At 45.1% G+C, this 15,080-nt stretch overlaps 1 protein-coding gene across 10 annotated transcripts in view; it reads right to left on the reverse strand.

Moving 5' to 3' along the window:
• ENOX1 (ecto-NOX disulfide-thiol exchanger 1) overlaps positions 1 to 15,080 on the reverse strand; it is a 487,830-nt gene that overhangs the window by 109,870 nt on the left and 362,880 nt on the right. For all 10 annotated transcript variants that reach the window (XM_058670707.1, XM_058670708.1, XM_058670710.1 and 7 more), the window contains one exon: positions 13,745 to 13,957. In XM_058670707.1, coding sequence (XP_058526690.1) covers positions 13,745 to 13,957 — 213 coding nt within the window. The remainder of the gene's footprint in view (positions 1 to 13,744; positions 13,958 to 15,080) is intronic.

Genomic DNA, 15,080 nt, shown 5'->3' on the forward strand with positions numbered 1-15,080 from the left:
TAAAATGCACAGCTGCAGAGCCCTGTCAGGCACTGTATCAGCAAATACACACATGTGGATACACAAGCCCACAGAACACATACACAAGTATCTATGCTTCAGATTTTTAAAATTTCACAAAATTAAGTACTTGAACAACTATGCTTTCCCTCACCCTCAACATTTGGACATGTACTGAGTTGAAGCATGCTTCTTCATTTCTGGTGAACTTTATGAAGTACCTGAAGAAGCACTTGTGTTTGTTCTTGGAACATATCACACTTCAACAAGTTCTCCGGACAGAGCAGACCGCCAAACACAAAACTCCAGAGTGCTGGGCTGCACCTGCTGCTCCACTGTGAGCTCTGAACAGCAGAGCACTGCAAGCAGTGGGAGAGCAGGGTTAGGCTTGCCCAGAGAACATCCACAGCCCTTTCTCCTTCACTGCATTCTTTCTGCAGGCCTCTGTACCTCACGCATCTCTCATTCCAGTTAAGTAGCTGTGAAAGATCCTTAAATCCATTTAATGTCCCAAATATCTAGAGAAACAGATTAACTTCTTACAGGCAGTAGGCTGCCTAAGGAAAGCACCTCAAACAAATCTCCCATGCTGGAGTCTTGTTTCTAACGCATTCTGGGCTTGTGAGAGAGCCTTAACTCTGTAGGATTCAGAGGAAACTTTATTTTGTTCCTTTAAGGGATAACATCTTTCCAAATCCTCTCTGAAAAGCTGTGGAGATTTTCAAAGACATACAACAAATGAGATAGTTACTCCCCCAACCCAACTTGGTCCAGCTGTTTCTAAACCAAAGAAACTGTAAGACATTCTACATAGTGCTGGGGCTGAAGCACAGTGACAGAGGGATTGCAGCAAGGGTTTAGCTTTTGGGACATCTAGAGAAGACAAATCCAGGAGTGTGGTAACTATCAGACACGGGAGGAAGCTGCTATACAACACTCCACGACGGATGGACTTCTACATGTTCCCTCTGGGCTGAGTCCTCAGCCTGGAGTGTGTGCCAAGCAGCCTGGCGGGAAGCCCAGGGAACAGAAGCATGGACTGGAATTTCAAGTTGGGGAGGAAAGAAGGCATTCTGGGATTCTGTCTCAAGATGAGTAAAAGGAGCACTGTGTGACATTACAGGCCTGTTGAATTCACAGCCATCACAGGAGCAGCAGCCCGGGAGTATTTCTGCACTTCCCTGAGAGATGAGGCCAGACATTTGGTTCTTTCAGGGGGATGGGGTGTGGGCCAAAGAAAGAGGATCATATGGACCAAACTGTCAAAAAAAGGGACACGATGTCTTAGCAAACTCCAGGCAAGCAGAAAACGACCCAATTGTTCAAGCACAAAGATATTTGGCAGATAGTGATTTTTTTTTCAAGACTTGTATACATTTCGGTAGAGGTAAGGGTACCGCAAATCCTCTTGTTAGGGCCTATGTACAAATGTTTCAGAAAACAACAGAACAAAAATCAATGAGATTATAGTTCTAACACTTCTTGGACTTTTCAAATCCCATGAATCTCCTGCCTAAATTATCCCTCTTGACTAAATAAAATATGAGCTTATAAGGAGGGAAAGCACACATCCACCTTCCCATCTTGAGCCTCCTGTCGCTTTTTCTTTAAGTAATTACTGAGAACTGATGGCAGTAAATCCATCCAGACAAAAACTTCCTAGAGAACATGTTGTGTGTGCTGTTTCTGTGTTTCCTACACTGGTCTGCCCCTGGCTGCTTTTCACTTGGAGATGTGTACGTCTGTCATTGTGTGTTTTAAACAAAGCTGCAATGAACACCCTCAGACACACCTTCTGACACCCTTCTCTAAAGAACTTTTTACAAAATGCTCAGCAGTGAAGAGGATAAAAGAGGATCCGAATTTCTAATTTCGAGAGCTCCTAACAAAACTGTACCCCAATTTATACCTACTCAGTGTTGTTTGCCTGGTGCCAACAGTGGATAATCAAATCTCATTTTGCATTCCTGGTGGCTAAGAAAAGGCAGCAGTCATATGGCAGCCAATTCCCTGCACCAGCAGTGTCAATGTTTGTAGCTCCCACTGCAAGTAATGGAAACAAACTTGGCTCTTTCATCAGTAGCTGACTCGTTAAGAGTAGACATCCAGTGGCAAGGGCACAGACAGATCTGGTTTCTGGGCATCTTTTCTTATTCTTTTAGATTTATTTATTTGGAAGGCAGACTGACAGAAAAAGGGATGTAAGGGAGAGGGAGAGAAGAGAGAAAGATTGAGATTTTTCATTATCTGGTTCACTCCACAACTGAGTGCAACCAGGCCTGGGCCAGACAGAAGCCAGGAGTCTGGACCTTCATCTGTGTCATTCACATGGGTTGGAGGGACCCAAACATTTGGTCCATCTTTCATTGCCTTTCCCTGCACCTTACCAGCGAGCTGGGTCAGAAGTGTAACAGCCAGGACTTGGACCAGCTGTCATCCCAAGCAGAGGTGTAACTCGATGTGCCACAACACTGGCCTCTTGCGTATCTCTTGCTGACACCAATGAGTCTGACTTCTTCTGGATCTCCACCAGCTAGATTGTTGGGGTTTTGAAAATTATGTCATGGTAAGTGACTTTCGCATTTCTCAGCATGTGCTGGGCCAGGTGCTATGTCTGATGATTTAAAAGCACCACTCTTCAAAGCATGGTCCAGGAGTAGCATCCCCAGAGTCACACAGGAACTCCTTAGAGGTGTATAAGCTCAGCCTCTAGACTACCGAATCAGATCCTGGGAGGGTGGTGGGGCTGCAGACTGTGCTTTAGCAAGCCCTCCAAACCTCTACTTTTAAACATTATTTCATTTGAATTTCCTCGCCATATTCTGAGATAAGTGCCATTATTACTGTGTGTTCACTGATAAAGAAACTGAAATGCATGAAAAGGTACAGCTATTTGTCCAAGGTCACACACTGAGGAAGGGATGAACTTGAGAATGGAAACTGCATGTACCCAACTTCAAATCATGCCCTTTATCACCACTGTATGGGACCCAACATCTCAGAAGCACTATGGTGTGTTTTCTGCCAAATGACGTACCAGACAATGTGAAACACGATGTGGCCAAAGATACGGCCAGTCCTCAGGCTCAAGCCCAGGAAGGAACCAGCTCTGCACCAGAACTCGCCTGAATTTCAGCATGAGAACTGCTGCAAGGGAGCTTGCTGAGCATGCCACTGGAGGCCAGAAAGGCTTAAAGGATCTCTTGGCTGAGGTTTGCAAACCAATCAAATTTTCTAAAGCAAACAAGCTAACCCTTTGAGTCGGAGTCTGAGACAGACTCTGAGAAGCCACATTTACCTTTCCACAGAGCTGTATGGAGGACGGCTTGTCTTGTGGTACAGCAGGTTAAGCTACCACTTTGTGCTTCGAGCATCCCAGACTGGAATACAGGTTCTAGTCCTGGTTGCTTTATTAATGATCCAACTCCCACCTAATAATGTGCCTGGGAAAGCATCAGACATTAGCTCAAGTGATCAGAGCCCTCAGATTCCTGCTGTGCATATAGGCTCCTGGCTTTGGACTGGCCACTAACCCTGGTTGCTGTGACCATTTGGGGAGTGATCCCAAGGATGGGAGCTCTCTCCTCTGTGCCTCTTTCAAATAAATAAAGTTAATGTTTAACAAGTGTTTTATGGAGCATTCCAAACCACAGAGCTGAAGAATGAGAGTGTCCAGAGAAAGCCACAAAAGGCTTCTCAGCCTTCATTGTCATTCTCTTTCTCGTCCCACATCCTGTTTTACCTTTGCTGAAATGGAAGTTATTGAGTAATAAGCCCCAACAGGGGAATCTTAACCATGGGGCTGCTTTCAGGAACTCTATGCTATTTCGGGGACTATGAGAAGGGAGAGAGAATCATGTCTTGTCTTTACCGCTAATCCTCTGTCAAGCTGAGTCCCAAAACTAAGGGGGCTGCACCGGGCAATCTTGAATCCCTCCTGGCTGCTACTCTCTGAGGCTCTAATGCAGCAGAGCCAATGTTTCCACAAGCAAACAAAGAGGAAGCACTTGGGGCTCGGTGGGTTGCTGTATCTGCCCTGCTAGAGGAGATGGCTGCACACAGAGCACGCAGCCGCCCTCAATGGGTGCCCTCTCCGTTCTCGCTTTGCCTTGGACTTGTTGTTGTTGCTGTTGTTCTTTCCCTGTCGAACCAAAGACTCCAAGCTGAACTCCTTGTTCAGCCACATGGAATCAAGAACACATCATCTCTGCCTGTAGCTACTCTCCTGACAGCTCACTTTTCTTTGATCGCAAAGTGGCTTGACTTTAAAAACAATGGTATGAAATTGTATTTTGTGTGGTTTCTGTCCAACAGAGCTCAGACACCGTTTCTCTCGGTCCAGTTCCCCATGAGCACACACCCTCGCCTCCCTGACACTTGGTGGTCGCTTGCTTTCCAGTCCCTAGTCAGGGGCTCACATTAAGGTTGCAGGTTTTTCATCTTTAGTCTCAAGAAGTTCTATCCTTCCTGAGTTACTGTATTCCACCCAACACTTACTGTTAAATCTTGTAATCTAGCCCTCTACAATTCTCTATTGTTCTAGAGTATGCATCCTGATATCATTTAAATCCTGTAAAATATAAAATGCATCATGTAAAATGCTATCATTATTTGATTTATGAGTAGATTTTTTATTTTTTTGGTGGTGGTGGTGGGGTGAAACCGAAAAGAAGAAAACTACCTAAAACTCAGCTCAGTTCTGGCTGGCCCTGAAACAGAACATTTTGTGCCCATTCTTGGTTTCAGAGGTTTTATTAAAAATAAGTTCTGTAGTGCAGGTATTTGGCCCAGTGGCTGAGTAGACCACTGGTTAGCATTCATGTATCCCACATGCATGCGCATGGTTTGAGCTTTGGCTCCATTTCCAACTCCTGCTTCCTGCTAATGTGTACCCCAGGAGGCAGCTCAAGTCCTCAGGTCCCTCTCATCCACATAGGAGACCTGGATTGAGTTCCTGGCTTTAAATCCTGGCCAGCCCGAGTCCCAGCCCCAGAAAGCCACTGAGGACACTTGGAGATCCAACTAGCAGTCTGGGGCTCTGATTGTCAGTTTGTCCATCTATCTGTTCCTTTCTCCTCATCTGTTTCTCAAAGAAAAAGAAAAAAAATGATTTTACCTGGATGTTTATTCCTCTAGACTAAATACATGCCTTCCCCTCCCCCCACTATATGGAATTAATGCTTTCAGCATTGAATCCACTGGCAACTCCAGTCGGTATGACTTTTGTACAACAGGAATCTTCCAGTTGCTGAAGCAGTTGCAGGGATTTCTTCCTCTCATGGATGAACTGCAGCAATGACTACTGCAGACATGGGAAAACATTCTAACACTCCATAAAACTCTTTTTCAACAGCAGGGGACACAGAAGCCAAATTTCCCTTGGTGGAAATAAAAAATGTTTAGCTGAGATGTTCTGAGAAGTAAATGACCTTAGAGAGAGCTTTTCAGGCAGAAGAAGAATGTGGAAGATGACACCAACCTAAGTGGAAGGGGGTTCGCCTCGTACCCCTGCAGAAACCATCCCCCTCCCTCTTTCACTCCAGCACCAGCACTTAGCACATGACCTGGCACTTAAAAGACACTAGATTCTTCGAAACAGACTTAATCATTCATTCAAACACCCAGATTTTTACAATTTTGGCTGAGAAGACAGATGAGGACGTGACAGGAGAGCGGCAGGGCCCCATGGGGCCGTCTCTGGCAATGACTCTTACCAATTCACCAAACCTCCTGGCTGCCACGCACACACACATGCTCACTTGGAGTGAAAATGCAACTCCCCAGCTCATAATGCAGCCCAGGTCCTGTGACTCTGCAGGCAGGACTTCTGCATGCAGGACAGTGAGTTCTCTGCTCTGTGATCTTGGTAGGAGCTTCTGACATCACACCTGGGCCCTGGGACACACACTTGTTGTATTTAAATATCCAGAGATGTGAAAGGATGTTAAGTCGTTGGTAGGATGAAGACTGCAGTGTTTTAGAGAAACTTAGTGGGTTATTATTGGCTCAAGCCTTTTCACTGAAGAGATGAGGAGAAAATGGAGACTCCAGGAGCTTAAAAGGCTCTCCCAGAGTTCCATGGCCAACGAAAGCCTGAGATGCAAAGCAGCCTGGGTGCCCAGTCAGAGCCTTTGCATCCTCACCCATTGGTCCTCTGCTGTTTGCTGTTTCTAAAACTTAAGATGAGGCTGATGTTATACACAATATACAATATCCAGGATGAACTAATATTAACTGCAGTATTATTACGCTGCTGCTGTAAAATTCACAGCAAAAGTTTATTCTACATGTCACACCCAAAACAGAATGGCATAGCAGTGATATGTCAATTGAGACTATGGGTTATGCAAAAGCGCAGTGTATAAGGAGTAGGTTTACATTTATTAGGTTCCTGCTTATTTTCTAATCACACTCTCATTTCCAGCTCTGACTGACCCGTATTTCCACTCAGCTCTTCTCTGTGCTTATAAGAATTATGCCAGGCTCAGGTACACTATGTTGAGACATGAAAATCAGATTAGGAAATGATCCATATCTACATTTAGTCTAAAATCTTATCATTGGAAAAAACCAAGCAAACAAGCTTCATGTTCATAAAATAATTAGTAAAGAATTAAGCACTCAGTGTATAATGCTAACAAGTGCTATATAAGACAGGAGAAAAGGTTATGGTGATAGTGAGAAAGTGAGAAATAGGAAAGTACTAGAAGAAAATCATATTCAGTGTGATGCCAGCACATCTTCTCAGTCCTACTATTAGCTGAAGATTTACAGTTACAATATCTTCCTCTGATCACTTTCATTTCATTAAAAAATTGGACTACTATCATTGCACAGCAGATTAAGGGGCCTTTTGCAATTGCAGCATCCTGTATGAGCACTGTTCTGCATTTGATGCAGCTCTCTGTTAATGAACCTGAGAGAGCAACAGAATAGGCCCAGGTACTTGGGACCTTAGCACCTAGCACCCATGAGAAAGACCCGGGAGGAGGTCCAGGCTCCTATCTGCAGCCCGGCCCAGCTCCAGCCATTACAGTCATTGGAGAGTGAACTGGCAGATATAAGATCTCTCACTCTCTCTGTAATTGCCTTTGGAATAAGTAAAACACATCTTTAAAAAAAAAAGATCCTGTTGTCTTAAAAAGAAAACCACACAAGGAGACAAAGTTTTGTGTTCTAATCTGCCCAAAATTTGCTCACTGAGCATGGCCTGTCAGGTCTGCTTCCCAAGCCCATCTCCTTATCTGCAAAATGCATAGGTCTCTGATGGCCCTACTAGCTCTGGTATTTCATGTGTCCTCATTACATCTGCAGCATGTGTTCTCAAGTTGATAGACCCTCATCCACCTCCATCACTTTCCCATTTGCCTTTCCTCCACTTTACTCCCATCTCTCTGACCAGGAAGTTTGTTGGGAAAATAATCAAGGTGGGAATATCATGCAATGTTTAAACTTTTATTAGATACGTGTGTGTGAGACAGAGAGAGAGAGAGAAAGAGATGCCAAGACATGCACAGCAGATCATCTTGGCATGTGCATTAACAACTAGGCACAGTGGTACATGTTTCCTGAAGTTAATAAACAGCTGCTGCCTAAGTTTTGAAATGACAAGCTTTGCTCATAACTGAAAAACTAAAAGTGGACAGGCTTGCGGAAAGCTCCCAGGGAGCATACATTTTTAAAAAGCTGGGAAGATTAAAACCCAAAAGTCTTCGAGCTGGAAAACCTAAGAAAGTGTCCGCCAAGCCGTCAGGTTAAGAAATGACATAGGGCCCGGCGGCGTGGCCTAGCGGCTAAAGTCCTCACCTTGAACGCACCGGGATCCCATATGGACGCCGGTTCTAATCCCGGCAGCTCCACTTCCCATCCAGCTCCCTGTTTGTGACCTGGGAAAGCAGTTGAGGACGGCCCAAAGCTTTGGGACCCTGCACCCGCATGGGAGACCTGGAAGAGGTTCCTGGTCCCGGCATCGGATCGGCGCAGTACCGGCCCGTTGTGGCTCACTTGGGGAGTGAAACATCAGATGGAAGATCTTCCTCTCTGTCTCTCCTCCTCTCTGTATATCCGGCTTTCCAATAATAATAATAATAAAATCTTAAAAAAAAAAAGAAATGACATAAAGGTGAGATGAGGATGAGCTGATAGGAGGAGGAGATGGTTCACTGGGGATGCAAATGGTTTGTCTTTGCTTTGTGTGCAGCAAATGCGATTGATCCTGCAAGCATGAAAAGGGAGGGAAGACCCAAGGTACCACACCAGGACAATGTCCTCATCTAGCATCTTTGAGAATTCTGCATCTATGGTTGGACGTGAGAAATTACCCTAAACATAGAAGTGAAGGGAGGCTGCACCCCCAAATGTCTGGTAGGACTTAGCCACTGCTTCTTGATATTTAAAGCCAAGGCTCAGATGACAGCAGTGTCTACTGGACTGAGTTTGAGAGCTGGTCCTTGGTTGAAGACCAGAAATAAAATGGCGAGAACTCACATAGATACTGGCAATACTAAACCATCAAACCTGGGAGGTAACTGTTAGGCTTTGATAACAACCTTGAAATAGATCACAACTTGTTCTTTAGGCTATCATTAATGGCCCTAGATTTACTATTTCCCTAAGAGATTTTTATTAAGCATAAAAACTCAGGGATGGCGTCTCAACTTACTTTTCCTTTGACAACTAGAGAATCTAGAAAACCCACTTAAAGCAAATGGATGCTTTTCAAATGAAAGCAAGGTCAGATATTATAAGCAATGCATCGAGATGTTGCATTTTACTCTAGTTCCATGGTGTATATCTGAAGCTTCTCTTATTTTGCTCAACCCATTTCCAGCAAAATTCATAAAGAGACACACATGCTATTGTTATGCAATGTATCTCACATGTCCTGAAGCATGGGAAATGAATGCTTTGTTTAAGATGCCAGTTCTACTTGCTGTGGTTAGCTAACGTGCTGATTCACTTACCTGCAACACGCCTCAAGTCACTTTCCCTAATGAGCAGGCTAATGTGAAATGCTGAAAATGTGGCCCAGATACCATGGGTCTCTTCTATATGGGAAGTGCTTCTCAGGGCCATGGGTAAAAACCCATGAGATATCAAACTGCTGAGGAGCAAGGCAGCTGAGATGCCATTCTTGGAGATGAGTGCTTATTCATTCTAAGTGAGAAAGGCAAAATGTGATCTCCATGCTATTTGCCAGGACTATTAACACAAGCCAAATGGCTTTGCTTTTGGAAAAACAGCAACTGTGCCCATCACTGTGGACTTTAGCAGCCCAAAGTCTCTGAACCAAGCTGGGGAAAGTGGCAAAGGCAGTTGAGACACAAAGATTGGGGACAGTTCTATCAGGAAATGAGACATATTTTGAATTCACAGTTTGAGGAAAGGTGTGCATAACTTCCACAGTGGTCAGGCTTCCGCCAAGGGGAGGGCTCTTCAAAAATGCTCATGGAAAATGTATGTTATAAAAAAGACCATGTGTGTAGTTTAGTCTGGCAACAAAATTAATGCGTTTTTAATTCCACTGTTTTTGTAAGCTTTTTGAAGTATCCTTGTGTTTTCACCCCAGATGTTAGGATTTGGCTATCTTTTATATGTCTGAAAGCACATGGGAGAGAAGAGAACATTCTGAGGCTGCTTCCCAAGATGTGCATCGGTGCTGCTATAATTCACAGACTTTACTCCACCCCTCAGCTCACGCACAACATAGGTACCTTCATCCTCGAGTCATCCTGAAAGATTCTAATCCTCAAAGACACCAATGATGATCCCTCCAACACTCAGCACATGGCTAGGACAGCACCCCTCAGCTAGCGTGCTGGGATTTTTCACCATCTCCCATGATTACCTACCTGCTGTAGAAAACAACTCCCTGCATCAAATGATAAGGATGCAGGACATCTCTCCAACAGGAATAGGTAGATGATACATGTGAAGGTTGTTGGGAGCAAGTGAGGAGGTTCTGACACAGATTCTCCTGTTGACTTATTGGCGCCAACTCTCCTAAAATCCCTTGGCCTGCTACCAAGGCAAAGCGTAGCGATTTCCCTCACTGAAGTGTAGGTCCTAAGCTCTGCGGTGGATCTGCTTCATTACACACACTAGCTGAAACACCACGGCTGGTGGGTGGTGGCAGCACTGGTGCCAAACTACGGAATCACCAGAGATTTCTGAACTGCACTTCAGGTTTCCTTCCAGTTTATTCATTTGTCCACCAAATGTTTGTGGAACAGTTCTGTGTTCCGTGTACTTGATGTACATGGATGATGGGAAAAAGACATGTTAAGATGATGAAGAGCAAGGCTCGGCAGCGTGGCCTGGTGGCTAAGGTCCTCGCCTTGATCCCATATGGCCGCTGGTACTAATCCTGGCAGCTCCACTTCCTCTCTCTGTCTCTCCTCCTCTCAGTATATCTGACTTTGTCATAAAAATAAAATGAATCTTTAAAAAAAAAAGATGATGAAGAGCAGATAAATCATGAAGTTGTTACATTTGGATAAATGCCACAAAGGACCTTAATTATGCACAATGATGGTGAATCTACCAGAGGAGTGGCCCAGAGAGACCTGTCTGAATGGCTGGTCTTATACTCATGATTGAGAGGGTCAGAAGGATTCAACCTCACAAAGTGTCAAGGCAAAAGCAGCACACCAGGAAGAGGGCCAAGAAGGTGTGAAGGCTGAGACCAGGGGGAAGGGACCCAAGGAGGGGTAACCAAGGACATTCACAGGGAAACTGATGCTGAGCAGCAGGAGAGCCTTGCAAGCCACAGATAGTGGGTTTAAGTGCAAGGGGAAGCTGCTTGAGTGATGTTAGTGGAAAAGACACAATCTGATTTCTGTCAGATGATGTGTGATCAAGTGAGTCAAGTAAAAGCAGAAAAGACAGGGGATGCACATGGCAGAAACCGCAAAATGCTCCCTGTAAGATATAGCTTGGCAGTTTCCTGTGATTTCTAGGTGGTGCCACACCTGACCCACCAGGCCATGACAGTAGTTCACACTGCTGGGACTCAAGTGGTAGCTATAAAAATCAAGGTAAGTGGGCCAAACAGGAATGGATTTTTGAAGAGAGAAAACAAAGAGGTTTCTTAATGCTAGATGTAGAGTTTGGTGGTATGAGCTTTTAGGTGTTATTCCTAAGATTTTGGCTGCAGAGGCTGACAACGGGGCACAGAAGGTTAAGCCATGGTGGCATATGACACCAGGATCCCATACTAGAGTGCCAGTTGAAGTCCCAGCTGTTCTGCTTTGCTTTTGCACCAACATCCTGCTAATGCACCTGGGAAGTCAATGGAAGATGGCCCAAGAGCTTGAGGCCCTGCCGTCCACTGTGGGAGACCAGGATGGGATTTCTGCCTGCTGCTTCCAGTCTGGCCCAGCCCGGCCTGGCCAATGGGCACCATCTGGGAAGAGGAACAGCTGATGTAAGATCTTTCACACTCTTCTATGTTGCTCTGCCTTTCAAATAAAACTTTAAAAATGAAAAAAAATTTGGCCTAAGAATGTATTTACATGGGAAGGGGAAACCAGAAAAGGAACATGTTTGAAGACTGAAAGAAAGAACCCTCTGTTGGATATTTTCAAGTTGAGGTGTTGAAAGGGTAGTTGTTAAGGTACTCTGCAGTCCTGGTGTTTCCTGTGGGCACCGCTGACCCCACTCCAACTCTCCCATCACTCCTTCTCTGGGCCGAGCAAGCCAGCCTACTGCAGACAGCATCCTTCTGCTTTCTGCTTTCTGCTTTGGGGCTCAGAGGCCTGTGGTCTTCGGAACTACCTGAGACTGGAAGCTCAGTCCCACAGCTCAGCATTGGGGAGTTCATTATCATGGCATGTCTGTGCCTCACTTTCCAATTTGATTTTATCAGTAAGCAAAAGCTGGTATATGAAGCCTAAGAAATTATACTTGGTTTTTTTTTTTTCTCTTTTGTCTGTCTCAGGTGTTTCAAACTTGGGCTGACTCATAACAGCATAAAGAGCTTTATTTTTCTTCCTGCTGCATCACAGGAGATGCCTTTTTCAGAGGTGCCTCTTTCAACAGCTGTTGCTAAAACAAATGAAGATTTCTCCTAGTTTCAACCAGTTCTGATCTCCTACCCTTAAAAGGCTTAGTCTTCTCTGCCAGGTGGGCTTGCAGACTGTGTGGAATGAGAACTTACTCAAAGCTGGAGCTAGTGAGTGACAGGCAAACTTAATCATTCTACTGTACCAGGATATGTGTTCCTGCCATACCTTTGTGTGAACTGCATTATTTGAACTGTCTTGCCGTCACTTTTCTTTCTTGCCAGTTTACCCTTCCTTGTCCTCTGCCTATCTGCTAATCCAGTCAGGGGTTCCCTCGTTCAGGAGCTAGTGTTACTTGCAATGAAAGAATCTTGACTGAATTTGAAATGTAATACAGCAACAAGGTGGAGGAATCCACCATGGGGGGAAGGTACGGGGAGTGGTTGGGGGAATCCCAGAGCCTATGGAACTGTGTCACATAATGCAATGTAATTAATAAAAATAAATAAATAATTTTCAAAAAAAGGAAGCTAGTGTCAGTCTCCTTTATTCTCTCTCCAATCACCTGAATGTTGGAACTATTGGGCCTACTCGGTTGGACACCGGGCCCTTTCACAGGTCTGGCTCAGCTGGGGCAGGTGTGGCTGATGACAGCCCAAGTGGCACTTGTCTTTTGCCTATTCCTTTTCTCTGTAGCCAGAAGAGTCTCGCAATGGGTTTCTGGTCCCTTCTCAGGGGTGATGTCTGGGAACCTGTGATGTCACTGTGCTGCAGGAAAGATGGACTCTAGGGAATTCACACGCCTGTCTCTTGCTCCATCCTCCATCAACACGTTATCCTGCAGGTTTATGCTGATGAAAGAGGTTACAGGCGTTTGGGCACATCTTATCCCTGTAAATAACACTTATCCGTAGAATAATATGGAAATTACATATGTCGCTATTGCACATGGGCCCCTGCACCTGGTATGTAATGGAGCCCAGCATTGTTACAGTGTCAGTCAATGGCTTTTACCAGCAAGGGAATATCAGCAGCTGTGACATTAACCATGCAGACAGAGTGTCCACAAAATACATAGACACCCCTTTTTTTGTTTCCCCAGTAAAGCCCTGGGTAATTACCCTGACTATTGTTCAAGCAGAAAGCTCCGTTTTCATCAATTTAGGATCTGGACATGAAAAATCACCAGCATTAAGTACTTAAGGCAATTTGCTCCCCCAGTGAAGAAAGTACCAAAAAAAAAAAAAAAAAATTCTCTCTCCCTGAGTTGCCCGAGTGGGAAGCCACAGCTCACCTCTGACAGAGGATCCCGAGGAGGAAGTTTTTCTGACAGTACCTTCTTCCCAGACAGAGCCCCAGGATACTGTGGTCAGGGCCTGCTTCCTACCGCCAGCACTGGGAGGACTCATGGGGGTATGTGTGTGTGCGTGCGCACCTGGCCTGCAGGCACAGGTGCAGCTGGCTGCCCCGTCCTGAGGGCCAGGCACAGTGCCCTGAGGAAAAGCTGCAGAAACTTTGCTCACCTTGAGAAGTAAGCTCTCGGGGCAGGGTCCGTAGTCCTCCAAGTTGCCACAGAACATGAAATAGGTTATGACGTTGGCATTCGATATGAAGTAAAATGGGAGATTATTGAACTACTTACCCCCAAATGATAACACCAAAAAAATGAGATAAAATGAATATTTAAAAAAGAGAGAGAAGGGGGGAAAATCAAAAGAGATGGCTCCCCAAACTTTACTTACATTGAGTGAGGATTCCGGTTAAGGCATTTTTGAAATTCTCCTTGGCTTCCTCCATCTCTTGCTCATGGGTGGCCTTCTCGTTCATGAGCCGCCGGACGTGGCTGTTGGCCGACTGCACCATGGAATAGAACTGGTTCGCAGAGCGCCGGTTGACCTCCCCACGTTCAATCCAAGAAAGCAGCACAGTAATAGCCTCGGAGAACTTGCTGTCATCTGGAAACGGAAAAACCGCCCAGTACAGATCAGACCACTTTGTTTTGGTTCCAAAGGCTGAGGCCTGCTGAGGGCTGCAACTGCTGAGCTCCATCAGTTTCCCAAAGCCTTCCCGGAGAGTTCTGGTTAACTCCATGGCACCATATAGCTCACCCTCTAACCTAGAACTTGAGCAGGCCAACGTTAGGGGACTTGGTGTGGGGATTCTTACTCTAGAAGATACATCCTCATTCTTCCACCAAACCAATTTCTCTTTAAGATGAACTCAAAGAATTCTTACTATCCTATGTGATCTCCACTCATTTCCATATTCTTCTTTCAGAAACATTATACAGTGATACCTGTTTTCTGATTTGCAGAGTCAGCTGAGTTAAGTGTCAACCTCTAATCAGGACGACAGATTAAACTGCTTTAAAAACCAGTTCCTGAGGCTGGCTAGGAATATGTAAATTCTTGTTCAACTATAATTTAAGGCTGATTTCACTTTAAGGCTAATATGCACACTTAATTACGTTGGAAAATAAAATAGTGCTTTGTCTGTCACAACAGGATCTTTTCACTAAAGTGGCCAGTCTTTCACTGGATGGCTGCTGGCAAGCCTGACTGAGGCTGCTTTGGGCTGTGTTTAGGGAGGGGTGACATAGGAAGGTGGGCACATGGTTCACCTGCAAATGAAGTTTACTGAACACACAGTGACTTGCCTGTTTGGAGGACACATAGGAAGAAACCTGTGCTGTGAGGATTGGAGGTAGAGAACAAGCAAGGCCTAGGGTGAAGAAGTGAATTAGGACTAGAAGCTGTATGGCAGCCATTACAACACCAATCGATTCTTCTGCTGAAGGTTCACTTCATGGTCCAGGCAAACTTGAGGGGAGAAGCCTTTGCCTTTGTGTTCTACTCCTGCAAACCTGTGACTTAGGAACAATGAGCTACATTTTTTTCCTCCGAGTAAATCAGAGAGCCTCCAACTCTTACCAATCAGCAGCAAAATGAGGAAGGTGCAGATTGTTATCCATTGGACAACTAATGAGCACCAGCTGTGTGCCAAGCACTACGCCCGCCCATGGTTTGGTAGAGACATCCTCACATGTTGTCTACACTTCTGGGAATAGGTACGTGCTCC

This window comes from Ochotona princeps, chromosome 12 (genome assembly GCF_030435755.1).
Source record: "Ochotona princeps isolate mOchPri1 chromosome 12, mOchPri1.hap1, whole genome shotgun sequence".
Lineage (NCBI taxonomy): Eukaryota > Metazoa > Chordata > Mammalia > Lagomorpha > Ochotonidae > Ochotona > Ochotona princeps.